The sequence below is a fragment of the Chanodichthys erythropterus genome, chromosome 16 (assembly GCF_024489055.1).
Source record: "Chanodichthys erythropterus isolate Z2021 chromosome 16, ASM2448905v1, whole genome shotgun sequence".
NCBI classification, from domain to species: Eukaryota; Metazoa; Chordata; class Actinopteri; order Cypriniformes; family Xenocyprididae; genus Chanodichthys; species Chanodichthys erythropterus.
Genome location: NC_090236.1, coordinates 19,784,490 through 19,811,485, shown reverse-complemented (window position 1 = coordinate 19,811,485; position 26,996 = coordinate 19,784,490). Strand labels below are relative to the sequence as shown.

At 36.3% G+C, this 26,996-nt stretch overlaps 2 protein-coding genes across 3 annotated transcripts; one reads left to right on the top strand and one right to left on the bottom strand.

Moving 5' to 3' along the window:
* On the bottom strand, nucleotides 1–13,905 carry ppm1la (protein phosphatase, Mg2+/Mn2+ dependent, 1La). Its single transcript, XM_067363247.1, has 4 exons — nucleotides 12,916–13,905; nucleotides 5,032–5,206; nucleotides 4,771–4,932; nucleotides 1–1,245 (listed from the first exon to the last, which is right to left on the bottom strand). The coding sequence occupies exons 1-4, from the start codon at nucleotides 13,312–13,314 to the stop codon at nucleotides 896–898; spliced, it is 1,086 nt and encodes a 361-aa protein (XP_067219348.1). The 5' UTR covers nucleotides 13,315–13,905; the 3' UTR covers nucleotides 1–895.
* Nucleotides 9,720–26,996, top strand: otol1a (otolin 1a). 2 transcript variants are annotated; one of them, XM_067363246.1, is made up of 6 exons: nucleotides 9,720–12,707; nucleotides 21,133–21,320; nucleotides 21,431–21,886; nucleotides 21,971–22,060; nucleotides 24,751–24,822; nucleotides 25,874–26,996. In XM_067363246.1, exons 3-6 carry the CDS (start codon nucleotides 21,442–21,444, stop codon nucleotides 26,755–26,757), a joined length of 1,491 nt encoding a protein of 496 aa, XP_067219347.1. In that variant the 5' UTR covers nucleotides 9,720–12,707; nucleotides 21,133–21,320; nucleotides 21,431–21,441; the 3' UTR covers nucleotides 26,758–26,996. The 2 variants fall into 2 exon arrangements, with proteins under 2 accessions (XP_067219347.1, XP_067219346.1); XM_067363245.1 differs by having other exon boundaries at nucleotides 21,414–21,886.

The window sequence follows — 26,996 nt, the reverse complement described above, 5'->3', positions numbered from 1 at the left end:
ACTTGTTAGGTTTATTTATCGCTTTAATCTCCCACATACATTTCACACAGTGCAAGAAATTCAACTTTTGTGTAGATCGGGACTGGTGCCAATTTAGTTTTTTCCCTCCAAATAAACTAGGAGGAAATTTGAGGACTGTAATCCAGTATTAATTCAACATTCTTCACAAAATAATGACATAAATTGCCTTCAATCTGGACACTTTCGTATTCACAAAATCATTAAAACAGTGATTTAAAAGAGCAGGAATGATTGGACTCATTGTGACAATAATGATTAGGACATAGACTGATTATAAAGTTTAATGAAAGTTAAATCAAACATTCTTAACCTAACACAACCTTATACCACCCTCATTTAAACTAACCGATGAGCAGCACCAGTGTAAATTGGCATAAATACCCTGTACTGATATGAATGGATCATGCACATCCAAATTCAAGAGCTGGATACATTTTCATCACCCTTTAAAAAAAAAACAAGTTGGAAAAAAACAATCCAAACAAAAAAATAAAGTTCTTATCTGTTCTCCTGAACAAAATACTACGAGTGCATCTTCAAGGCAATAAAGTCCTTCTACCATTTTTGCCAATTGCTGTTTCACAAATAATATTGCTCTATATAAGGAAGGCCAGGATACATCATCTTTACAGTGTAATGATTTGAAAAAGGAGTCATTTCAAAATAATTTTTAAAGTGTCCATTTGGCACACACACCAAAAAAAAAAAAAAAGAAAAAAAAAAAATCTGGGAATGCATGTGTTTGCACATGCTTATGTGTGCCTGTTTATTGTAATTGTGAGAAAAAAGGTTTGTCTCTTACATTACACCATCTATCCTCTGGCAATATGCATTAATGGAAAGACAATCAAGGCTGTTTATTGGTTGAGTAAAACTACTCTCCAGTTTTTGTCCCAGAGCTGCTCTTGAACTTGACCACCATGACAGTGATGTTGTCGGGGCAACCGCGGTAGAACGACTGCAGCACGATGCTCTTGGCACCGAAGTGCGGCTCATCCAAGCGTTCGCGCACAAAGCGTACGGCCTCCTCGTTGCTGAACGCATCCCACAGGCCGTCGGAGGCAAGGATCATGAACTCCGGCTGTAGCTTGTCCAGGTCAAAGGTCAAGATATCTGGGTCTGGGATGACCACATTCAAGTTCTTCAGAGGGTAGTCACCGAGTGAGCGCGACATGGCGAGGATGCCTTGCACACGCCAAGAACCATTAAAACTGATGAAGCCACCTGATGGATGAGATCACAGACACATGTTATATTGTTATACAGGGCAGTCACAGCGAAGTCATCTGGAATGGCCAGAAAGCAATCACAAGTGCAAACTTAAAATGTTAAAAGTCATCACAAATGATCATCTTAACAACAACAGACCTAATAACTGTGTTAAACAAATTTTGTCCATTAACTAACCAAATTTTTCATTCAAATTAAACTGTCATATTAAAATACACAAAAGATTCATGTATTGTGACTTTTCCCATTTCAACTTTTATAAATATGCATTTTTTTTAAATATGTAAATTATAAATCTTATTAAATATGATCTCATTAGAATGTATACACTACAGAAAACAGTCACAATTTTTATTATAATATGAAAAAAACAAACCAAAAAAAAAAAAAACTCCATAGCAGGGTCTGGGGCAAATATTGTGATTATTTTATTAAAATATAAGTAAAATATATTAATGAAATATTAAAATATTGCAATAATAATACTAATGGTGTATATTTAATAATAATAATACTAATGGTGTATATTTAATAATAATAATAAATTACAAGGATTATAAATGAAAAGGTTATAAATAAAATGTTTAAAAAAATATATGTTTTTTTAACAAACAAAAGTTATTATTAATAATATAAATAATAATAACAATAATAATAATAATTATTATTTTATTTTATGGGGGTTATAAATCAAAAGGTTATTAAAAATGTTGTTTGAACAAAAAAAAACAACTTATAGTAATAATAATAATAATTATTAGAAACCAAAAAGGTCATAAATTAAAAGGTTATTTAAAAAAATAAATGTTTTAATAAATAAAGTTATTTTATTATTACAAATTGTTATATAATAATAATAATAAATATAGCTGCAAGCAGCAATTACGGGGCCAAGCACAAAAACGGCACAAGAAGCCAGCCAACATGGCCGTGAGCATCAGACCAACAGCAGCAGTGAGCAATTAGAAAAAAAAGTTATTAGCATTTTTGTCAAGTTTGTTATAACTTTTGAGCACGAGGTGGCGCTGGTCCGAAACTTCTCAGGCTGCTTCAGGGCATTGTCCTGATGACCCATACCAAATTAATGAATTTTGGTCAAACCCATCAGAAGTTATAAGCAAAAATAGCCATTTTTCATATCTCCACTCCAGTAGGTGGCGCTGCGCCGAAACACTGTATGATGCCTCAGGTCATGCTTGTGATGACACGTACCAAGTTTGGTCTGAATATGTCAAAGCATTGTAGAGATACAGCTTCAAGAGTAATTTTTGCATCATCTCTCAAATTCTTTGCTCCGGTATACGAAAACGGTTTGACTTATCAACTTGAAATCCATAACTTTTTGTCGGCATGGTCTGAAGATGATACGGTTCAATTTTGGTGAAAATCGGAGCAAAGGTCTAGGAGGAGTTTGAAAAAGTAGGTTTTTAAAGAAAAACAATATGGCGGACAGGAAGTTCAGCTGAATATGGCAAATTTGATATCTATGTTCTCAGCATGACCCAAGGAATCTATTGAGACCAGTTTCATTACAATCGGTAGATATTATCAAAAGTTATTAGCATTTTTGTCAATTTTGTTATAACTTTTGACCACAAGGTGGTGCTGGTCCGAAACTTCTCAGGCTCCTTCAGGGCATTGTCCTGATGAACCATACCAAATTTATGAATTTTGGTCAAACCCATCAGAAGTTATAAGCAAAAACGGCCATTTTTCATATCTCCACTCCAGTAGGTGGCGCTGTGCTGAAACATTGTATGATGCCTCAGGTCATGCTTGTGATGACACATACCAAGTTTGGTCTGAATATGATAAAGCATTGCAGAGATACAGCTTCAAGAGTCATTTTTGCATCATGCCTCAAATTCGTTGCTCTGGTATACGAAAACGGTTTGACTTATCGACTTGAAATCCATAACTTTTTGTCAGCATGGTCTGAAGATGATACGGTTCGATTTTGGTGAAAATCGGAGCAACGGTCTAGGAGGAGTTCGAAAAAGTAGGTTTTTAAAGAAAAACAATATGGCGGACAGGAAGTTCAGCTGACTATGGAAAGTTTGATATCTATGTTCTCAGCATGACCCAAGGAATCTACTGAAAACAGTTTCATTACAATCGGTTAATATAGTCAAAAGTTATTAGCATTTTTGTAAATTTTGTTATAACTTTTGACCACAAGGTAACGCTGGTCCTAAACTTGGTATGCTCCTTCAGGGCATTGTGCTGATGACCCATACCGAGTTTCATAACGATACGCTAATGCGTTCGTAAAATACAGCATTTTAGCACCAAATTTAAAATGGCCGACGGCCAAAATGTCCAATAAATAAAATTGGATATCATTCGACTCGGCATGATTCCCCGAATCCAACGAGACCAAATTCATGATTTTTGGCCAAACCCATCAGAAGTTATAAGTAAAAATAGCCATTTTTCATATCTCCGCACCACTAGGTGGCGCTGCGCTTGAAACGCTGCATGTTGCCTCAGGTCATGCTTGTGATGACAGTTACCAAGTTTGGTCTGAATACGATAAAGCGTTGCGGAGATACAGCCTTATGTCTATTTTCGCAAGCACTACGTACAATTCGTTTGCGTGTTTTTCGAAAACGGTTTGAGAAATCAACTTGAATTCCATAACATTTTGTCGGCATGGTCTGAAGATGATCTGGTTCAATTTTCGTGAAAATTGGAGTAACGGCCTAGGAGGAGTTCGAAAAAGTACGTTTTTCAGAAAATTCAAAATGGCGAAAAAATTTTCATGACGGAAAATGACGTCATATGGTGCAATCGATTCGTCTTGACCTAAGGAATCAGAGGAAAAAAGAATTTTGTTTCTAGCCCTTATGGTTCAAAAGTTATTAACATAAACATAAGTGCAACTTTGGACAGCTGATGGCGCTAGAGGGATTGAGTTAGAGACTCCAAATTTGCTATGGACAAAGGTCAGACTGTCCTCTAACTGTGTGCCAAATTTCACAACTTTCCCGCAAGCGGTTCTATGGGCTGCCATAGACTTCAAGAGCGGAAGAAGAAGCGGAAGAATAATAATAAGCGTACGGAACGCCAACAATAACAATAGGTGCCTAAGCACCTTCGGTGCTTGGCCCCTAATAATAATAATAATAATAATAATAATTATTATTATTAATAATAATAATAATAATATAAAATCCAAAAATGACAAATGTGCAAAAATCACTAGGAGATCTCTAGGGGACCTCAATTATGCACCATGAGATGGTGTATAATTATACCACATTATTTTACTATATGATCTCTTTAAGAAATGCCTTTTGAAAAATTATAATCAATGATAAGATAAACTGATAAGCTTAGGTGAAAAAGGTGATACATTTTTAAAAATGTCAAAAAAAATTTTTTTTTGAAAGTTTGGTAGCTGAATAATTATTTTTAAACATTTTTTTTAATGTTTTATTTTTTTTTTTTAGCAAAATCTAAAATCTGTTCCGTCTAACCGAAATCACCACTTATGCCTGTAGTAGCAGGCAAACTCACCGGCTCTCTTGATCCTCTTGCGCTCCTTCAGCTGGTAAGGCTTGTGATCATGTGACAAGGCCACAGCGTTGCCGTCCTTGTCGCAGAGAACGCCGCGAGAGTCTCCAACATTTGCCACAGTCAGTTCACGGTCTGACAACAAGGCAATCAAACATGTTGTGCCTGAAAACAAAGATGAAAAATTCAGCCTTGTTTACAGTCTCCAGTCAGCCAAAGCACAAAGATAAGATCAACCTAAAACATGTGCTCTTCCCTGCTCACCCGCTTCATCATGGGAGGCAGAGAACTTTTCCACCATGTCCCGGTCCACAGTCAGAATGCGCTGCTCAAGGATGGCGGGATAGGAGAGAGGGCTGTCTTTCTTTTCCCGCTCGTAGGCCTGCAGCTGCTGTTTCAGAGCCTCGGGTAGGTGGGCCTTCACATAATCAGCAGCGGCCTAAGAAAGAAACAGCAAAAAACTGAGAAACTTCCTGTCACAAAAATACTCACTTCAGAATTTTTTCAAATGAAATTCAGCAAGTTCATTTGTAATTCTACTGACAACTGAAAACTGTTAAAGTCACCATGAAATCAACAATGACAATTTTTATGTTGCAGTGCTAACTGATCTATCCATGCACATCATTGATAGATTCCTTGTGATATTTAATCAAAAAACATTAACCTTAACCTAAAAACATTAACATTAACCTAAAATGACGTCTGTTCTCTTCATGATGTATTGTCTTGATGTAATGTGGGGCTAAATTTCCTCCACAACTGACAGCAAACTGGCATTCAGATCTGCCTCCATTTAGCTAGCAAAGCCCAACTTCCTTCGACCTAATCAATTCCTGAAGGATGAAATCGAGAACCGCCCTACATTTTTCACATTCCAGAAGCTGTTTCACTTGGATTTACAACACAATAGGAAAGACTATTGCAACTTCCGTTTCATGCCGACTTTAATGACATGGGGAATAAAACAGAGAAGAAATGCACATGAGCACATGGGGGCATGAAGTGGGCTGATAAACAGGAATCTCACAAAAACATGTCCAGGTCACATTTTACCTCCATATCAAAAGAATAATATATTTATATTTTATTATAAAACAGTTAGTTCCAGTCCTTGATTCTGATTGGTCAATAGCGGTGTTTTATTCACGATAAAACACGGCTATGACCGCTTCACCCAGCGGTTCTGTGTATCACCCTTAACAACCACTCTTAGCAATCACTTTTAGCAACGTAAACTGTATGTTCTCAATTGATATTGTTCATTGAAGCCTACTGTATTATGAAGAAGAGTATTGTGAGAAAGAGATTGAGTTAGTGAGTTTATTACCTGCATTCAGATTTACCATTTTCCTTCAGGTCAGTCCTATGTTCATAATAAAAAATCTGTTTAAATGTCTGATGTATCATCTTGTCCCGTGACTGACAGCGCTAGTCAAAGCATTTGTCAGTTGCGTCTTGTTCCGTGTTCACAACAATTCAGTCTTTTCAATATAGAAGTCTTTGCCTCTGAGTGACTCACTCATAAAGACAGTCTTTGCCGCCATCTAATGGCGTAATAATGTAACTTCTGTTGCTGTTCACGGTCAGGGACTATTTTTTTTCCGGCGGAAGGGAGGCTTCTCCGCTTTGCGTCATGCCTAACAACGCCCTTCAACTGTGACTTATTCACGATACAGCACAGCCTCTCATACTTTATTGTTTACTTAAAATATAATTATTAAAATATAAAATATTTTATTTTAGACCATTATAATTTTTGTGACATTATTTTCATGACAATTAAGCACCTATTGCCATTAGGGCTGTTCGATTATGGCAAAAATCAGTGTCACTATAATTTTGGTCAATACTGAAATCACATTTAATTGCATTACTCACTGACTCTGGAAACATCATGCATTTAATGAAGTTTTCTTTAAAACTTGTCTTCTTAACAGTGGATTTCCATTAAATATAATTTACAATTCAATTGAAAACCATAAAAAAATAAATACATTAATACAAAATTTAAACACACACAAACAAACACACAAACCTAACCATTACATTTTTTACATTTCCATTTATTCTTCATGGTGATTCGGATTAGACTGATTAGAAAATGAATTACTGCAATACAATGATTTTTATATTTAAGCCACATAAATTAAAGGCTGAAAAACACATATGACAAATTAAATAATATATCCTTTCACATTACAGATAGGATTTTTGCATTATGGAAATGAGAATTAAAGGTACATTTTCAAAACTGTCATGAATTTATGTCACTTAAATTTTCTTAATGCAAAATATATATTTTTTTCTTTTGATTCAGGGTAAAACATGGCCCATACATGTTATAGATGAGATTCACCCACACACAGTGTGATGGTAAAAGATACTGCCATTTCAGTAATAGTAAAAAAAAAAAAAAAAAAAAAAAGGGGGTTACTCAATTCATTTTTCAACCCCCCCCAAAAAAAAATTAATTTACTCACCCTCATTTTGTTTATAATGGAAGATATTTTCAGAAGTGTTTTTTTGTGTGTGTTTTTTTTTTTTTTTTTGTCCTTATGATGAAAGTCAACAGACAGCAAAATGGTTTGATTACCAAAATTCTTCAATATATCTTCTTTTGTGTTCTGCAGAGGAAAGAAAGTCATGCAGGTTTGGAATGACATGAGGCTGATTAAATGATGACAGAACTTTCCATTTTTTTTTTGGGTGAACTATCCCTTTAAAAGAGGCCTAAGAGCTCTCGCCAGATAGTGCTTGCACCAGAATACAGATGAAGGGACAGAAAGTCTCTCGAGAGCGAGTGCCCTTTCCAAATACTGCCAGATCACCAAAACATAGAATCAAAGAGCATTATTTCATTGCCTAACTCTGTTTACCCATCATCAGTCAGGATGGTTTGGATTCCTTTCAGCAGCTCACACTACTGCCTTGTGCATCTTCAACTGTAAGCCTTTGCCAGTGACTCAGCAATGCCACGCTATAAATACAATGATGAAACCAGAGAAGCAAACATAATACCTGTCTGCCAAGAGAACGCTGCAGTCTCTTTCGAAAGCCACTTCCCGGGCAACAGAGAGTTGCTGCTTTTCAGAAAAGACATGGCAGAGCCTTCTGATGAAGCCTATGCATTATTTACACAGAAGCAGCGCTCATGCAGAACACTTACAGAATAAGCAGATATAGCTCACGGTCACTTTTCACATTGCAGTGATTTTAAACCTGTAAATAGCACAGAGTTGCTATGAAAAGAAGCCTTTCAGATTAGGGCTTGCTAAAATCTGTGCCTCCTAAATTGTCCAGACTGTAGGTATAATCTCATAATAAATCCAAATAATACTGTTTGTTTAAATGTCTTCAACGTAGTAGTCAACCTACAGAAAAATTCATAGTAGCTTCCTCAACACTACTAATATTAGCTAATAACAATCATGGTCATCAATATATCGTGAGCCTGGATATAGCACAATTTGCAGGATGTCACAATCTGAATTATTCAAAGTATGTTCATCATTGTGTCTCAGGAACAAAGACAGTGGGGCGGTGGTGACCCGCAGTGACCTCTTTCCACTCAAGACCCTCCCACCGCAAACACATTACAGTCAAGCAGCCATTTTACTTCATTCACACACCAACACAATGAGTGCTTCATTACCGGTGTTACGCACTTGTGTTTGGAAGATTTAGGGCTTTACCATGTTTAACTCAAACGGTGTCAGTGCATTCCTGTGAATCTCAAGAAATATCTAAGGGAACTTACAAGTTTAAAGAAAGCAAGTCTATTTTTAGGACCATCAATTAGGACCATTTTAATGACTATTAAGCACATTTTCAAACCCAAATCTCATTACTGCAACTCTGCACAAACATATTTTAAATAAATAAATAAATAGTACATTAATACAAGCATTTATCTTGGCAGTATTTTCTGCATTTATTGTGATCAAAATTTCCCAAGGCAAAAAATAAATAAATAATACAAAAAAATAAATCTTAAAAAATATTCATGAAACAAAAAAAAAGTAATCTTTTATTCAGCAAGGACACATTAAAATGATCAAAAGTGACAGTAAATACATTTGTTACAAAATATTTTTATTTCAAATATATGCTGTTCTTTTGAACAGCATATCAAAAGTTGTTTCTTCCCCCCCAAAAAATTATAGTTTCCACAAAAATATTAAAGGATTAGTTCACTTTCAAAAAAAATGTTCCTGATAATTTACTCACCCCATGTCATCCAAGATGTTCATGTTTTTCTTTCTTTAGTTGGAAAGAAATTAAGGTTTTTGATGAAAACATTCCAGGATTTTTCTCCTTATAGTGGACTTCAATGGAGCCCAAACAGTTGAAGGTCAAAATTACAGTTTCAGTGCAGCTTCAAAGGGTTTAAACAATACCAGAAGAGGAATAAGGGTCTTATCTAGCGAAATGATCGGTCATTTTCGAAAAAAATGTAAATGTATATGCTTTATATAAACAAATGATCACCTTGCACGAGCTTCCACCAAAACCGCACTTTCATATTCTTCAAAAAACCTACGCTGTATGTCCTACGCCTTCCCTATTCTACTTACGGAAAAAAACGGACCTAGACGGAACTAGTTTCGCTAGATAAGACCCTCATTCCTCGTCCGGTATCGTTTAAAGCCCTTTGAAGCTGCACTGAAACTGTAATTTTGACCTTCAACCATTTGGGCTCCATTGAAGTCCACTATAAGGAGAATAATCCTGGAATGTTTTCATCAAAAACCTTAATTTCTTTTCGACTGAAGAAAGAAAAACATGAACATCTTGGATGACATGGTAAATTATCAGGAAATTTTAATTTGAAGGTGAACTAATCCTTTAAGTAGCAACTGATTTCAACATTGATAACAAGAAGAAATGTTTCCTGAGCAGCAAATCAGCACATTAGAATGATTTCTGAAAGATCATGTGACACTGAAGACTGGAGTATGTTAAAATATAAGTAGGAATAATATTTCACAATATTACTTTTTTTTTCCTTTAGTATTTTCACATGAAAAATGGTGAGCATAGACTTATTTCAAAAACATTTTTAAAAAAATCTTACCAACTCAACTTTTTAATGGTGTAGGTTTCATTTTCTAAAAAAACAAAACAAAACAAAACAATTCCCCCCCCCTATGATTTTGTGACCTACACATGTATTCAAGGGATTCACCCATTCAGTGCATTTAGAATCAGATTTAAAGAAGAATGATCATACAGACACACTATTTTGTACCACCATTGCTAATGAAAAGCTCCATTTACTAGGTCTAATTCAAGATTATAATAAGGAGAAAACCAGATCACCAGGGAATAGAGCAAGAGCACAAGACAGAATCGTTAAGACGAGCGTTGATTAGGCCGACTGTGCTAGTCATTGTTAGCGAGAGCGCTCATCATTAGCAGACACCACAGGGCAAGACTCTCTTTTTAACAAGATATTTTTAACAGACCCCCTGGATCAAATATTTCCAGACCTAGTTTTGACTTTTTTCACATTTTAAATCAGAACTTAAATGCTGATTACACATGCAAATTCTAACCACAACATGACAGATTGTTGACTATCATTTCTATCTACTGCTGCGGTGTTTCAATCAGTCAGCTGTTGTCCAAGAAACCAATTACAGCTCTAATAAATGAAAAATTGACTATGCAAGCAGCTTAAAAAGTCAATACAAAAAATTGTCTCAGACTTTTGACTGGGTGGGGTGATCATACCGTTGTTTGGGTATCAGATTTATGCACTGAACATTGTGGGAGGCTGGAAAACTCTCCCTCTATAATTTCTGGAAAAAATAAATGTATAATTAAACCTAACAGTGTTGCTTTTCTGCTCCTCTGGTGCTGTTGTGAAGGAAAAAAGTGCATTTATACAGTAAAAACAGTAATATTATGAAATATTATTACAATTTAAAATAACTGCTTCAATTTTAATATATTTAAAAATGTTATTCCTGTGATGGCAAAGCTGTATTTTACTCCAGTCTTCAGTGTCACATCATCCTTCAGAAATCATTCGATTATGCTGATTTTCTTATTATCATCAATGTTTAAAACAGTTGTGCTGCTTAATATTTTTGCAGAAAACGTAATATATTTTTTCCAGGATTCTTTGATGAATAGCAAGTTCAAAAGAACAACGTAAAAGTATGTATTGCCACTTAATAAATTGAATAAAATGTATTAATAATAAAATGACTATAAAATACATTATAAATTAAAATACCCATCTCATCCTCCCTTTCGTCTTTATGTCTACAATGTTTGTAGTGATAATAGTAAGTAGTAATAAAAATGCAATGCAAGCACTCTTCTTTCTAATGAGTGGATGTGTAAGTAACCCAACATTAGGAGTTCAGTTTATGTAATAATCATAATAGACTTTCACAACCAAAACAAATGAGCCAGTATCAACAGATAAGACTCAATGTCAGGACGTTTGGGTCAGCAAACATTTATGAGAGGAGATAGTGTAGATTAAAAGACCTTTTACAGGGTCGAAGAGCATGAGGTTGGCACATTTTAATCTATTTACTGCGTGGATTGCAGGGAGGCCTCTGGCCATTTAAACAAATACCACTATAAATAGATTTTAAGCATTCCATATATGACCGTGGGAGTCAGAAACAGCCGACTAGAATGCTGAGGAAAATGGCTGATCGGTAAAATTCAAATTAAATTCATCTCTTGTGAGCTGTTCATTTCATTACTCAACAGCATCTAAGGCATTCAAACTTTAGGCCAACAAGCATTCATCTGTATTACCAAACAATGAAAAAGATAAAATGAACATCTGTCTGAGCTCAATATAGGCTGGAGAATAAGGCTGGTCGGAGCAGATGTCTGGGGGGGAAGGGGGAACCGACTGAATGCTTCAGACAAGTATCATGAGAATCTCAATTGGCTGCATTAGATTTCTCATATAACCATTACAAAGGCAGTTTGTGTAGATCTCTAAGGTTCTAATTTTTAACACGCTAAAAAACTTTTGGGTTAACAGTTTGTTATTAAGAATCAATACTGAAAAATAAGTATTTTGAGGGGGTTTACATCTTAAAAATTGTGGTCAACCAAAATTAATGGCTGATACCATGATATTAAGGGAGCAGTGTGGGTGAAAGACACACACACACACATTTGTTTTTGTGAATTGTGGGGACTTCTGTACAAACCCTACTTTCTATCCCCCTACCCTACCCCTAACCCTAAACCTAACCATCACAGGAAACTGTGCACACCTTTATTTTCTCACAAAAACATCATTTAGTATTTTTATTAATTAATTTACATTATGGGGACCGGTGGCTGGTCCCCACAATGTAGGTGAACTCAGGTTTATATTGGGACATTTGGTCCCCACAATGTAATATAAACAAAAGCACACACACAGTAACAGAAAATGTGCAATGTCTACATGGTAAATAATGCGACTAACTTAAGTCAGAACGACAATTTAGCCCATTGGTTTGATAAAATCTAAATATCGAACAATAAACTGAACTGAATGACTAGCCTATAAACTCTTGTAAATAGACAGCCTTAAAGGGACAGTTCACTCATTATTTACTCACACTCATGTTGTTCCAAATCTGCACGACCTTCTTTTCTTTTCTAACACAAAAGACAATTTACTCATTGTATGGAGTACAATCACACCAGAAGTAAAATAAAAGTTTTACAGACTTAAAAAAGTGTGAACATTTTGTGAATTATTCCTTTAAGTGTCATTCGGCTACTTCAGCACCTGTTCATAGGCACCGCTTTTGTGATACTTCTCTGGTAATTTATTAACTTTTTGCATTTGTTATCATTTTGAACATCCGCTTTCAGTAAATGAAAGAGTGTCCATGATTTGCTTCATAGTTTTCCCTTTTATGTTCCACAGAAGCGAGTCAGCAATACGGGTTTGGAACAACATGAGGGTGAGTAAACACATTTTGCATGAACTATTCCTTTGAAGGTCGTCCCAACTAACACAGACCGTCCCCTTATGTTTGGTTATTTTGGGAAACCAATTCCTAACGTTATACGAACGTTCTTTTTAGGCTTAATCTTAACAATGGGAACCACGGGTGTTTCGTTTGTAAAGCTTTCACGACGACTTTCATCATCAGCATCCACACTTCTTACCTCCCCGCCGTGTCCGTCAAAAATGGCAAAGATTGAAGGGTGGCTCCTGTTCACCAGGTCGGTAAGGACCTCAAAGCGGTCCTCCATGTGGTCTCTTCGGCCCTGTATCGAGTACACCGCTACATTGTTGTTCTTGAACTCCCATGTCTTGGAGAACTCCGCGTCCAGCACGTCCAGACCGCCGAGTCTGTCGTTCATCATCATCTCCGCCACTTTTCCCTTCACCATCTTCACGGCATCCCGGCTGGACTTAACGATGGTTTTCACCTCATCCGTGTGGAAGAAGTAACTCCAAAGGGCCAAGCTTATACATAACAGAAACAAGGTCTCTGGCCTGAGCAAGAAATAACGCATGATGCGACCCAAAAGAGACAAAAGCGTCATTGTGTCTCCTATCATCACACGCTCAAGACTGCACACGGGGACTGAAGTATGGGCTTCAAATTACTTCATTTGACCGATATTAAAGCCCATCTGCAGTCCGACCTGTGTGATTCCCCCTGAAAGCCCGAACACAGCGACGCAAACGCTCGAATGTCCGGTGGTTATATTATGAGCTGCAGATGGGGAGAGATCCCGGTGTTTTCAGTTGCAGTCTGACTCTGGTGCCCTACCGACGGGCTGCATATAACCGCACATATCCCATTACCCCCAACGACAGCGAACCCATTCCCTCCCATAAAGCCATCCGTGCCGCTAGCTAGCGTCTCCGCTCAAAACGGACGGTTATTTACTCGTTCGCGTGCGTCAGTGAGTTTTAAACCACTCTATATCGCAGATTCGTCGATGCACATGCTGCTGCTGCTGCTGCTGCTGCCGCTGCTCTCTGACGTCCTCCGCGCGCTGCGTGACTGACTGACTGACTGCAGCACCGGGTGGAACGGGAAAAGACACAAACGCTGAAGAAATTACATCATATCGGTCCGTTAGCTTGACAAACCTACGTCAGACTACATTTCCACAAACTGATTTTTGTACTACAGATGCCGCAACGTGACGTACCAGTCGATGACTGTGAAGGGTCGTGACGTCATGCGTAGAAAAACAGGGCCACACTCGTACCGTGTTATTGTTATGATATGACATTGATGACAATTGATATTAGTCTTTCAAGCATTTAATAATAATAATAATAATAATAATAATAATAATAATAATAAGGGGGCCACACTGACAGTGACACTGGCTGCAGAATTGAGGTTTTGTTTTGTACTTTGTAACAGTTGTTTTTTGGGGGGTAAATTTCATATGTCTTGTGAAATTTAAATTATTTTCAGTATTTTTTAGAACTTTTAGCAGTTTATTGTTGGGTTTGGAGAAGAATAGTTTACATAATAGCCTATTCCTTTCATTTTAGACTTTTTTTTTTTTTTTTTGTAAATAGGTTATAGTATTAATTTTTTTTTACATGCTGGAGCCAGTTTTAGAATATTTAATATAGCTGACCATTGTTTGTTGTATTTATTGTTCTTTACAAAAATAAATAGGCTATAGGCTATGCCTACATAAATATATGCCTATGGTGAAATGGCAACTTTAGCATCCCAAACCAACAAAACCAAAGCAAATGAAAATCCTAAAAGGTTTTGGAAGAATATTTAGGTAGTTGACATAAAATGTAAAGCACAGTTATACTAAAACATTTTACAATTTAAAATCTTAAACAATTTTTTCCTACTTTTTATAGTAATTTGCCACACTAAATTGAACATGCAAAGGCAAAAAAAAAAAAAAAAAAACTAAAAATCCTACTGTATCATATTTGATATTTGAAATTGAAAATTATCTGTTGTACACGATCTTCTACATTATCCATATATAATTTTCTAGAAAATTTTTAAAATGTATCAAATGATACAACAGGCTCTTGAGGAACATTTTTTTGCACCTTTCAATCATTCATTCACACAATCTTTCAATTACAGAGCTTTGATCATAAAACTAAGCATTTAAATATCATCTTACTTAGGCATTATTGGGAGATAGAGCAACAAACTGATATTTATGTGCATTTAATGTAAATAGTTAGTTATAGATAATAAAAAAATAAATCATTGATTTATGTAAATTAATCAGAATTTCATCTTTCCTTTTGGCAACATATGCACCAAACTGCATATTTTTTGTTAGTTTGGTCCTCTTAATAAAACCCACCCCACCTTCTATTCTCCTATATCACTATATGGTCCATAATAGCCTGATGTATCAAATATCACACTTTTTATTTATTGATTTATTGATTTTCTCATTATGTATCTTATATAGACATTTGGTCTTCAGGTTCAATAAACTGTTCCATTAAAAAAAAACCTCTTCCATTTTGTATGTATTGTGAAAAACTGGTGACCAATCATATGTCCTATAAATGTTAATGAAGAAGGAATGAATAAAATAAGATAATGAATGCCCATGTTGCTGGGCATGAACTGCTATATGCATTTTACACATTTGTTGATGAAAGATTGTTGTAAACCTCTTGCCTTTTGTAAAATACAACACACTTATGGAAATCCTTAACTTTTTGAAGTTATTTTACTTCATGCCCTGACATGAAGTTGCTTGTCCAGTGAAGAATCCATTTAGGGATGCAGCAAGTACATATTAATGAAAAAATTGATGCAATACGGTGATTCAGAAAAGTGCCTACCATACTGTTGGCCTTCTAGAGGCTGGATAATGGATGCACATCTTATTGATTTCATTTTCATAGTAGAAGTCTAATGGGATTTATTTTGTGGTGCAGCAGTACTGGAAGCTTAGTGAGTTGTAGAGAAATAGATCTTTGGTTTGACTAATGGTTTCCATTTTGCCTACCTGGCATCAAGGGCATGTCATTTAGCACAGGGCATTCGGGCCTCTTGAAGCTAATGCATATGGCCTCTGTAGCAGCAACGAGAGGGTTGGTATCACAGGCTCAAGTTACAGCATCCCCCCACACCTCTCATCTCATTCTCCCAAATGGTGTCCTTGTGTACACAGAAACAGTGTTAGACCAATCGAATGGGCACTGTAAGTGGAGAGGGTAACACCTGCTAAAACATATCACTGTTTGTTTTAGTGTTGTTTGCTAAGGAAAACATCACTATTACTATTGTTTGTAATAGTTAGAGATTTTAATAAACCTGTTTCCCTATCATTCATTGTCAGTGGCACTAGGAAAATATAGATTTTCTTATTGGCATTGAAGGTTCCATGAAGAATCTTTAACATTCATGGAAACTTTCCATTCCACAAAAGGTTCTTTAAAGAGGAAAAAGTGTCTTTAGATTATTAAAATGTTCCAAGAAAAAAAACCAACTATGCTAAGAAAAGAAGTGTTTTTTGGGGAACCCGAAATGGTTGTTCTGTGGCATTGCAGTGAAACCCCCTTTTTGTAACATTTATTAAGAGGCCCTATTATGCCATTTTACATACATTTTACATACATCATACATTTTACATACATTTTACAAGTCTTGATTTGATTTTTTTCCCTTTTTTTAGGTCTATTAGAATAGGGTTTGAATGTTTAGAAACACATTTTTCACATTTTTTACATTGCTGCAGCACCTCTCTTCACTGTCTGTCAGTAACTCCAAAGACTATAGAATAACACAAGACATGCCACTCCTATCGCGTCACTGCAGCGGCCGTTAGAAGCACTGGTTTCTATAGAAACAGTCAGACGCGCGCCATTTAGGTTTGCGCATGCGCATTAGCTTGATCCAGCCTGAAAAATAGTTTTTTTGTAATGATTCGAGAGTTTGGAAAAAAACATTTATGAGACAGTTGTTGTCAGATTTCATTGGTGATTTCAAATATGAAATTTAATCGTAAGGTTGGCGAAATTTTGGAGAATTGATGTTTCCCTATTCAAAAAGATAGGAGCTGCATGATGCCCAGGATGCCCAAGAGGCGTTTCAAAGATGGCCGCCGAGTGAAATTACTTGTCTTAAAGGGACTTTGGTAACTCTCTGTTTAGTTCCTGCCTCTGTGAAGCCCCTCCTTCTGAAAAGCATCATGGGCTCTGATTGGTCGGCTAGGCCAGTGTGTTGTGATTGGTCAGCTGCTTTTTCATAAATATCACGCCCCGTAGGCTATCATAACCGTGAGTTTCAACACACTACTAACGCAACTCAACCAACTCACTCCCTTTTTATTCTGCATGCCTTGGGTATTAATTATTTAAATGAGGGATATTGTGACGTGTTCGTTCCCAGATGAAAACTTAAAGGGTTAGTTCACCCAAAAATGAAAATTATCTCATGATTTACTCACCCTCAAACCATCCTAGGTGACTTTCTTCTTTCAGACAAACACAATCGGAGATATATTTAAAAATATCCTTAGTCCTCAGAGGTTTATAATGATTGTGAATGACCGCCCAATTTCCGAAGACAACAAAAATGCATCCATCTATAAAAAAAAAAAAGAAGAATCCATATGACTCCAGGTGGTTAATCAAGACTTTCTGAAGTGAATCAATGCGTTTGTGTAAGAAAATTATCCTTATTTAAAACTTTATAAAGTAAAATATGGAGCTTCTGGCGCATTCAACGTACATCTAATGTACATCCTTGGAGGACTAAAGATATTTTTAAATATATCTCCAATTGTGTTTGTCTGAAAGTAGATAGTCATATCCACCTAGGATGGCTTGTGGGTGGGTAAATCATGGAATAATTTTCATTTTTGGCTGAACTATCCATTTAAGACTACAATCGAGTCATTTCAGGGATTTCAGAAACTGCTTACTGATATAGAGAATAACTCGCTTTGGAGTGACTTTGTGCTTTGTATCTTTGCAGACTTTTTTCATGCTCAAGCAGCGACATTACACTAAAGTTGAAAATCTAAAAAAAAAAAAAAAAAATGATAATAGGTCATTTTTAAGAGTGTACTGTTATACATCTTGCATCATGTGTGATATAACATGACAAAATATTTTTTTTTTTTTTGAGAATAGGCCTACTAAAAATATTTAAAAAATCTAGATTTAAAAGCAACGAAAGGGTTGAGGGTTAAAACAAGTTTTTTCCAACAAAAATTGTGTTTAATAACTAAAAAGTAATGTAAAAAAAATTACTTCCACCTTAAATACATCATTATCATTTTCAAGACAAAAATTTTTAAAATATATTTTAAGTTAAAAAGTGTTTTTTTATTCATAAATACTTACAAATAATTGTTTATGATAATTATAAATAGATTAATATATAAATATAAAAATATTTTATACATACATTATTTTACATTTATAATAATTCATAAATAGCTATTTTTGGGGCAAGTCACAAAATACATTTTACAGCCTGCCCTGAACTAACCTTCATAAAAAAGGTCACAGTGATAATTTAAAAGGCTTTGACCTGTACACACAGTTAAGTTGTTTTTTTCTTTTTCAAATATTAATAAGCAATTTTGTTAGAATACTATTTCTGTTACTAAGAAATAAAAAAGAGAATGCTTAATTGACTTTGACATTAAAAAAATCAAAATGAATGTCAGTCCAAAAATTAAAAACATGGTCCTAATGCTCAAATTGTGATGTTTTTTGCCTGACCGAAACACTATAGCAAAAAAAACCCCTAGCTTTGTGGCAGAAAGTTTCTTCTTAAAAGTTTAGATAAAACATACATTGTTGAAGAGTTTGACTATGCCCAGTTTAAGGTGTCATACCTAAGTCATGAACGCTTTAATCACACTCTACTGATCTGACAAACACTGGAGGTGTAATTTAAACGTTTTTCCTTGAATGATGTCATTGCACCGCTGGAACAGATCATATCACATCGAGAGGTATGAGATGAACATCTTAACTCTGGGGTTACTCTGGTCAGTAAGCCCCTGAGATATAAAAGTCACTAGTGCTGGATTTCCTGAAGGAGGGCCACAGAATGACTGCCATGACTTTGTTTCATGGGCCAAAGTCTCATTTGCTTTGATTATTTGGCTTCCCTTTGAGCTTCGGCCAAATGGACCAGTTACACAGAATTCAGGCCACATTTCTGTAGAAGGCAGTTTTGACCCCGGGTTTCTTCGTTCAAATTTTGTACATTTATACTGTTAGGAAGCAGACTGTGTGTCTGATGGAAGGGTTTGAAGGCGTCTAGGATACACGACCATTCGCCCCCCAAGTGTTAGTGTTTTCTCCACTGAGACCGTTCAAAAATCCCCCAAAAGTCTCTGATTCTCTTTGATCCTTGGGAAAATCATGACTTGCCCAACCTTTGTTTCACATTGTGGAGCACATAAGAGAGCATCAGTGTTCCTGGACTGATATCATCAGTTTAATATTTTTTATAATAAACAATATATAAAGATTTACACTATAATTCAAAGTTTGGGGTCTGTATGAATGTTTTGTGAGAGAAATTAACAATTTTATTCAGCAAGGATGCAATAAATTAATCAAAAGTGAGAGTAAAGATATTTATAATGTTACAGAAACTTATTTACACTGTAAAAAATGTCTTTCAAAGTTGTAAGTTAAAGAGTATTACGTTTTTACAAGAAATTACCATTTCTGTCTTTCTACCTTAAAAAATATGTTTAATTGTGTTATCTCCCATTTCTTTGTAATTATTTGTGAAATTTACTAGAGGTTTCTGAGTGAAAATTGTTTCCAAATAAATCATACAGCAAATTTTATTCATGTAAATTTACTTGCTTTTCTTTTGGACTTTTTATTAATTATCAAAGAATCCGGAAAAAAAATGTATCATGGTTTCCACAAAAATATTAAGCTGCACAACTGCTTAAACATTGATAATAAGAAGATCAGCATATCAGTGTATTAGAATGAAATCTGAAGGATCATGTGACAAAAAAACTGAAATAATGATGTTGAAATTCAGCTTCGCCATCATAGTAGTAAATTACATTTTAAAATATGTTAAAACAGTTATTTTAAATTGTAATAATATTTCACAATATACTGTTTTTGCTGTATTTTTAATGAAATAAATGCAGCTTTGGTGAGCATAAGAGACTTCTTACTGACCCCAAACTTTTGAACGGCAGTCTGAGCTCCTTTCTACGGAAGAGGATTATGGCCAAGCAATAATAAAAAAATAAAACCATCTCGAGATTAAAGTTGTTAAATTTCGAGAAAAAAGTCGAGATAAAATGTTGAGAATAAAGTAATGAAATTACGAGAAAAAACTTGTTAAATTTCAAGAAAAAAGTTGAGATAAAATGTTGAGAAAAAAGTCATTAAATTACAAGAAAAAAGTCGTTAAATTACGAGAAAAAAGTCGTTAAATTACGAGAACAAATTCGTTAAATTATGAGAAAAATGTTGTTAAATTTCGAGAAAAAAGTCGAGATAAAATGTTGAGAATAAAGTCATTAAATTAACAAATTTATTCTCGTAATTTAACGAATTTGTTCGCGTAATTTAATGACTTTTTTCTCGTAATTTTATGAGTTTATTCTTGTAATTTATTTACTTTATTCTCAACATTTTATCTCGACTTTTTTCTAGAAATTTAACAAGTTTGTTCTTGTAATTTAACGACTTTTTTCTCGAAATTTAACGACATTTTTCTCATTATTTAACGAATTTGTTCTCGTAATTTAACAAGTTTTTTTCTCATAATTTAATGACTTTATTCTCAACATTTTATCTCAACTTTTTTCTTGAAATTTAACGAGATTTTTCTCTTTATTTAACAAGTTTATTCTCAACATTTTATTTTAACTTTTTTCTCGAAATTTAATGATTTTTTTCTCCAAATTTAACAACTTTAATCTCGAGATGGTTTTATTTTTTTATTATTGCTTGGCCCTTATCCTCTTCTGTACCCTTTCCATTATATGATACTCTCATATAGTGACCTAAAAAGTATTTGGGTGCATAAGTTACACCTAAATGTATTGGTTTCATTGCATTGTATACAAAATACTAAGTGTCATGTTCACAGAAATAACACTTTCTGAGCCATTTTTAGTGGATGTACAGTTATGTATAAAGTTCACATTTGCCCTTGAAAAATGTGCTCTTTCTTTGTGTGAACTAAGTGACCAGATACATTTAATCAATTATGTATAATTAAATATTTTCTCATAATTTCCTGTTGATTCTTAGTCATATGATGAATGAAGAGGAAACATAGACAGGTATATGTGTGTATATTGCAAATTAATTGTCCTTCTACGTGATATAACACAGTAAGGGATACAGATGCATGAGAATGAGGTGGACTGATATGTTACTTTCTAAAGCCATCACATTAGCTTCTCCTCAGGTATCAAATCCTCGGGTCTGTGCCAAGTGTATGTCACCTGCCCATGCTGCAGAAAACACTCTCATTGGCTGGACTGAGGGGGGACGGGGAGGCACAGGTTGTTAAAAGGTAGTGATCTGGATGCTGATTTCTCTTAGAGAAGGGAACGGAGAAGTGGCACTGAAGTTAGATGACTAGGTAAGTATTAACTGTATGTTTTTCTTCATGAAATGCAAAGATCTATTTTATCAACAGCCATTTAGTATCCACTTCTGTCCTCGGTGTGTTTAGCTGCTGTTTGTGTGCAGCTATTGGGACAATGCCCAGTATTCTCCACCCATTCATCCTGCTGATGGCCTTGCTGGAGGTAACAACAAGGACTCAAGCATCACTACCCAAGACCACACAGTGGCCACGACTGAAACCCACTAAGAAGCCTCCGCCTCGAGATGAAGGGGGTCCTCCACAGCCGCCAGCCCGCTTGGGGTCTCATTCGATCACTACCACTGTGAGCCCCACCGCCATTGGCATCACAGAGGAAGTCACAGACTCCATGATGGATGCGTACTCTATTTCCCCCACTGACAGCACCACTTACTCCAGTGATGCTTATTCTGCTGACTACCACACGGAGGCCATGGTTCCTCCTGGGGTGGGCCCTGGGAACTACACGTTGGACTACAACGAGTGCTTTTTCAACTTCTGTGAGTGTTGTCCACCAGAGAGAGGTCCTCCAGGACCGGTAGGAGAAAAGGGATTGCCGGGTAAGAACACGAGTGGTAAATGCCTAGCTGATATCTGTACCAAATGCTAAATTAAACTTCATACTTTATTTGTAATCTTGCAAGGTATTCCAGGAGAGAAGGGGGAGATGGGACCTCCTGGACCTCCAGGTCAAGATGGACTCACTGGCGCTCCAGGGCCACATGGAGAAAATGGTCTGTATGGTAATGTCATGTGCTTGTGTTCAAACAAGACGTAAATGTTGTGTAATTTACATTTTAGACACAATATTGGCAGTTACTTGTCTGTTTTTGGTCCAGCAAAGAAAATCGTTCGATAGCAAACCCAAAGCAGAGTTAAAGGAACACTCTACTTTTTTTTGAAAATAACTCTAGGGGAGTTGGAAAATGAGCCTAAACAGTTGAGTTTTACCGTTTTCGAATCCATTCAGCCAATCTCCAGTTCTGGCGGTACCACTTTTAGCATAGCTTAGCATAGTTCATTGAATCTGATTAGACCGTTAGCATCTCGCTCAAAAATGACCAAAGAGTTTTGATATTTTTCCTATTTAAAACTTGACTCTTCTGTAGTTACATCGTGTACTAAGACCGGCGGGAAATGAAAAGTTGCGATTTTCTAAGCCGATATGGCTAGGAACTATACTCTCATTCAGGCGTAATAATCAAGGAACTTTGCTGCTGTACCATGGGTGCATGAGGCACAATTATTACGCAGCGCCTGTGAGCCCCTGCTTGCACAGGGAGCGTGCCTTGCAACCATGGATACATTTGTGAGAGACGCTGAATAATATCATTGCGCCTCATGCACCCATGATACGGCAGCAAAGTTCCTTGATTATTACGCCTGAATGAGAGTATAGTTCCTATCCATATCGGCCTAGAAAATTGCAACTTTTCATTTTCCGCCGGTCTTAGTACACGATGTAACTACAGAAGAGTCAAGTTTTAAATAGGAAAAATATCAAAACTCTTTGGTCATTTTTAATTGCGATGCTAACGGTCTAATCAGATTCAATGAACTATGCTAAGCCATGCTAAAAGTGATACCACCAGACCCGGAGATCGGCTGAATGGATTCGAAAACAGTAAAACTCAGCTGTTTAACTCTAGGAGAGTTGGAAAATGAGCCTATTTTCAAAAAAGTGGAGTGTTCCTTTAACTGTTACATCTCTGAGCAATGAACAGTAGTTTCTTAATAAACCACTGAGCTTGAACGAATTTGGTTGAGTGAACCATTCAATAACCATTCAATTCACCTATTTTAGGCGCATTTGGGATATCACAGCAAAAAAAAAAAAAAAAAACGCTGGATGGAAAGGCCACGATGTGTATAAGTTCTAAAAATTCACATAAAAAACGTATGAGCTCAAATGAGTGGAATACATTTTTATCCGATAAGAAAACCTGCGCATAAACTTAGATGGAAACACATTTACTGATTAAATTCTTTGATGTTCATAAAAAAAGACATGACTTTGTGATGGGACGGCATAACTTGTCCAAGCAGTGGACTGATCTCATTACACAGCATCTGAAAATGTTGGTTATTCTGAAATGCTTGAGCAAAGTCTGTCATCAAAGTGGTTTAGTATAATTACCTCCCAGAACGGTCTTGCACAACATCTGCATTCCCACAGAGCAGGAATCCACCTCCAAAAAGCGCTCTGAGGCACAAGTAATTAACTATATAAGTAAATTATTATATACAGTGTCTTCTCCTACTGCAGCAACTTCCATTTTTTCCTTAGTGATATTTAGCAACAGTTTATTGATTTTGTTCTTGTTGACTCACTGGATGGAAACGGCGCTTTATTCACAAATATTTTATGCAATATTCCAATTTGGTGCACAAGTTAAATTCGAAACTTTGGATGGAAGCAGCTAATGATTCACTCATAATACATTTGATTATTTCTGAATAAATTAGTGACTGCATCTGAAATCGCAAACAATTGCATACATTTAAAAAGGAACGAACATTGCGACCATTAAAAATGTACGTTGAATATAGTATGAACGAAATCCTCACACCTAATGCATCAGGTTTCGCTTCACTGCCATTCACAACTCCACTCCTGTGGCCTCATGGGATTAAGTGTCAAACAAGAAAATACAAAGAGTGAAAATTCCCAGTGTAGTTGTACTGTTATTTCAGCACTTTTCGAACATTGCTTGACCAATCAAATAGGACTGGAAATAACTGTTGTATAAAAGATATTACATGTTATAATCGTAAGTTTTACATTTAAGATTTAATATAAAGGAGTCAAAAGGAATTAAGGCAAATACTGTTTACACAATGACCTTTTTCCCCACAACTTCCATATATAGAAGTTAGTCTATCCAAGGTTATAAACAAAGGATTATGGACATTATCTGTTGATTATGTATACACATATCATTGTTTTGCAAGGAGGAAAAACATTTCAGAAATCCTAGACCTTAGCTAAGGAGAATTTCATGGAGTTTATGTGTATTTTCAAGGCTTCTCTCATGTCCATATTAGAATGAACAACTGCCACGCCTAGATCAAACAGACTGAACTTTTTCCTTTCCTGTAGTACTGCATGCTCTCACAAGTTGGCAATACCTACAATTTGTCTCGAAACTGGTAACGCTAGTTCCCTGAGATTGCACAAAAGGTTGTCTGCCAAATTGTGAAAAAAAAAAATGTGACTAGAGCTCTCTATCTCTGATTCTTCTCTCTTTCTATCCTGAGCAAGCAGGAGTAACCACTCACGTTAATAAATACACCAGTGTTTAGGGGTTTTGTTCTCTTGTAAACCTTTGTGTATTCTTAAGGATTGAGATCTATTCTGATTAACTGTGTCAGCAAAGAGTAGACGTGCAGATCATTTGTAGACAGATGTCCTTTTCTCCTTCAGGAGAGAAAGGTGATCCTGGAGTGAGTGGGCTACCTGGGATTCCCGGTGTTACTGGGAAACAAGGAGAGAAAGGTACATTCATTTGTGACAAAAGCTCTAACCCAGTCTTTGATGCACTTTATGTTATGCTTGCTGTGCTGATTTATGGACTGTTCTCAGGAAACGGTGCCTTGATTTACTACTGCTAGAAAAAAATCTGTTTAGTATGTAGGAATTTTAAGAGCATTCAGAATTTGTTTTTGTCCCACACATTTTCAACCCTGTTATGCTTCCACCCTTTAAAAATAATGGCTTGATAAATATCTATTAGTATTTTGTTTTTCTAAAATACTTTGTTTTTTAATCTACAATTTGTACTCGCTTTCTGTTCCACCCTGTTGCGATGTGATATTTCCCCCCTTTTCAAAATAATGCTTTGATCTTTTTAACATATTCAAATGAGTATGATCACATCACTGATGACCCTTTGACCACATGATTTTAACAGATATAGGTTTCTTTTACAGTCTTTATAAGTATTCAATTACGTTTACATTGGCCGCATCAAGCTCAATATTTCAACTCTGTTATGGCGAATCCCCACAATGGGTTATGATGATCTTTTTTAATTAGAATGTTTAATTTCTTACTAGACACACTGAAACTGAGCAGTACTATCACAATTTACTCAGTTATCCAAATATAAGTATTGTTAGTGAATTGTGAAGGTGGTTGAAATAATATAGAACGTTAGGGTTAGAAGTAACTACTGGTATTTATTATATCGTATTCTTCATATTCAAAGGCATCAGAGTCGTTTTGACCACATGTTTCTAAGTGATATAGGTTTGTTTTACAGTCTTTATAAGCATTTCATTACATTTACATTGACTTTATCAAGCTTGATACTACTTCAACTCTGTTATGATGAAGCCCTAATAAGGTTGATGATTGTTTCTTTTTAATTACAGTGTATAATTTCTTACAAGGCACACCAGAACTGAGCAATACTATATTATCTAAATATATTCAGAGCTGGGAAAATGTAAATGTTCACAAGTAGTCTTTTCAAGCAGTTAATCAGCAATAGTTTCCTGAGAATTGGCCTTAAATTTCGAATTCTAGTTGATGTTAATGTGTGCAGGTGAACTGGGCCTCAAAGGAGACAAAGGAGATACCGGTTTACCCGGCCTGAAAGGAGACCCAGGGGACAGGGGAGAGCCCGGCTGGAATGGAACAAAGGGAGAAGCGGGTGAGCCTGGCATACAAGGACTGACTGGCCCCCCCGGACCAGATGGCATCAAAGGGGAGAAAGGTGACAAAGGAGACTGTCCATTTGGAGAGAAAGGGCAGAAAGGCAGTATGGGGGAGCCAGGGCCTCAAGGGCCAAAAGGAGACATGGGCGTGCCAGGTCTGAATTGCACAGATGGGCTTCCTGGGGCTAAGGGGCTGAAGGGAGACCCAGGACCCCCAGGTAAGCAGGGAGAGCCTGGTCCTCCAGGACCCCATGGACCACCAGGGCAGAGGGGGATGCCAGGGATGAAAGGCACACGAGGCCTAAAGGGAGCACGAGGTGTCCGGGGATTCAAGGGTCTTAAAGGTGAACCTGCCGTTCAGAAGCGTTCAGCATTTAGTGTCGGTCTTTTTCCTAGCCGATCGTTCCCGCCACCTGGCCTGCCTATCAAGTTTGACAAAGTCATTTACAATGAGGAGGGCCACTGGGACCCCCATGCCAGTAAGTTCAACTGCACTCATGGGGGAGTTTACGTCTTTTCCTACTACATAACTGTGCGTAATCGGCCCCTGCGTGCAGCCCTGGTGGTGAACGGCATTCGGAAACTGCGAACTCGTGACTCCCTTTATGGCCAGGACATTGACCAGGCCTCCAACATGGCAGTGCTTCGTTTATCATCTGGAGACCAGGTATGGCTGGAGACTTTGCGGGACTGGAACGGTGTTTATTCCAGCAGCGAGGACGACAGCACATTCTCTGGATTCCTGCTCTATGCCGATGCAACCAAGGACTGATGGCCAGGAATCGCATTGACCTCTGGATGAACCATTTTAGACCTATACTTCGATTTTTAGGGGTGAACTGGAAGCCACCTATATTACCTAAAGTACTTGAGCCCTGAATTTAGATTTGTCTACTAACACTAAATTGTACAGCCACTAATTATTATGCTATCTGTTTTATTGCCAGAACAATCGTTGCTTGATTGCATTCATTTTTTTTAATAAGCTGATGATTTGTGACCTCTTAACAT

Coding starts and splice junctions, on each gene's coding strand:
- ppm1la (XM_067363247.1), bottom strand. CDS start 13,314: ATGATAGGAGACACAATGACGCTTTTGTCTCTTTTGGGTCGCATCATG. Junction 5,207..12,915: donor TTGACGGACACGGCGGGGAG/GTAAGAAGTGTG, acceptor TTTCTTTCTTAG/GCCGCTGCTGATTATGTGAA. Junction 4,933..5,031: donor TGCCTCCCATGATGAAGCGG/GTGAGCAGGGAA, acceptor CTTTGTTTTCAG/GCACAACATGTTTGATTGCC.
- otol1a (XM_067363245.1), top strand. Junction 21,887..21,970: donor AGGAGAAAAGGGATTGCCGG/GTAAGAACACGA, acceptor TAATCTTGCAAG/GTATTCCAGGAGAGAAGGGG. Junction 24,823..25,873: donor TGGGAAACAAGGAGAGAAAG/GTACATTCATTT, acceptor TAATGTGTGCAG/GTGAACTGGGCCTCAAAGGA.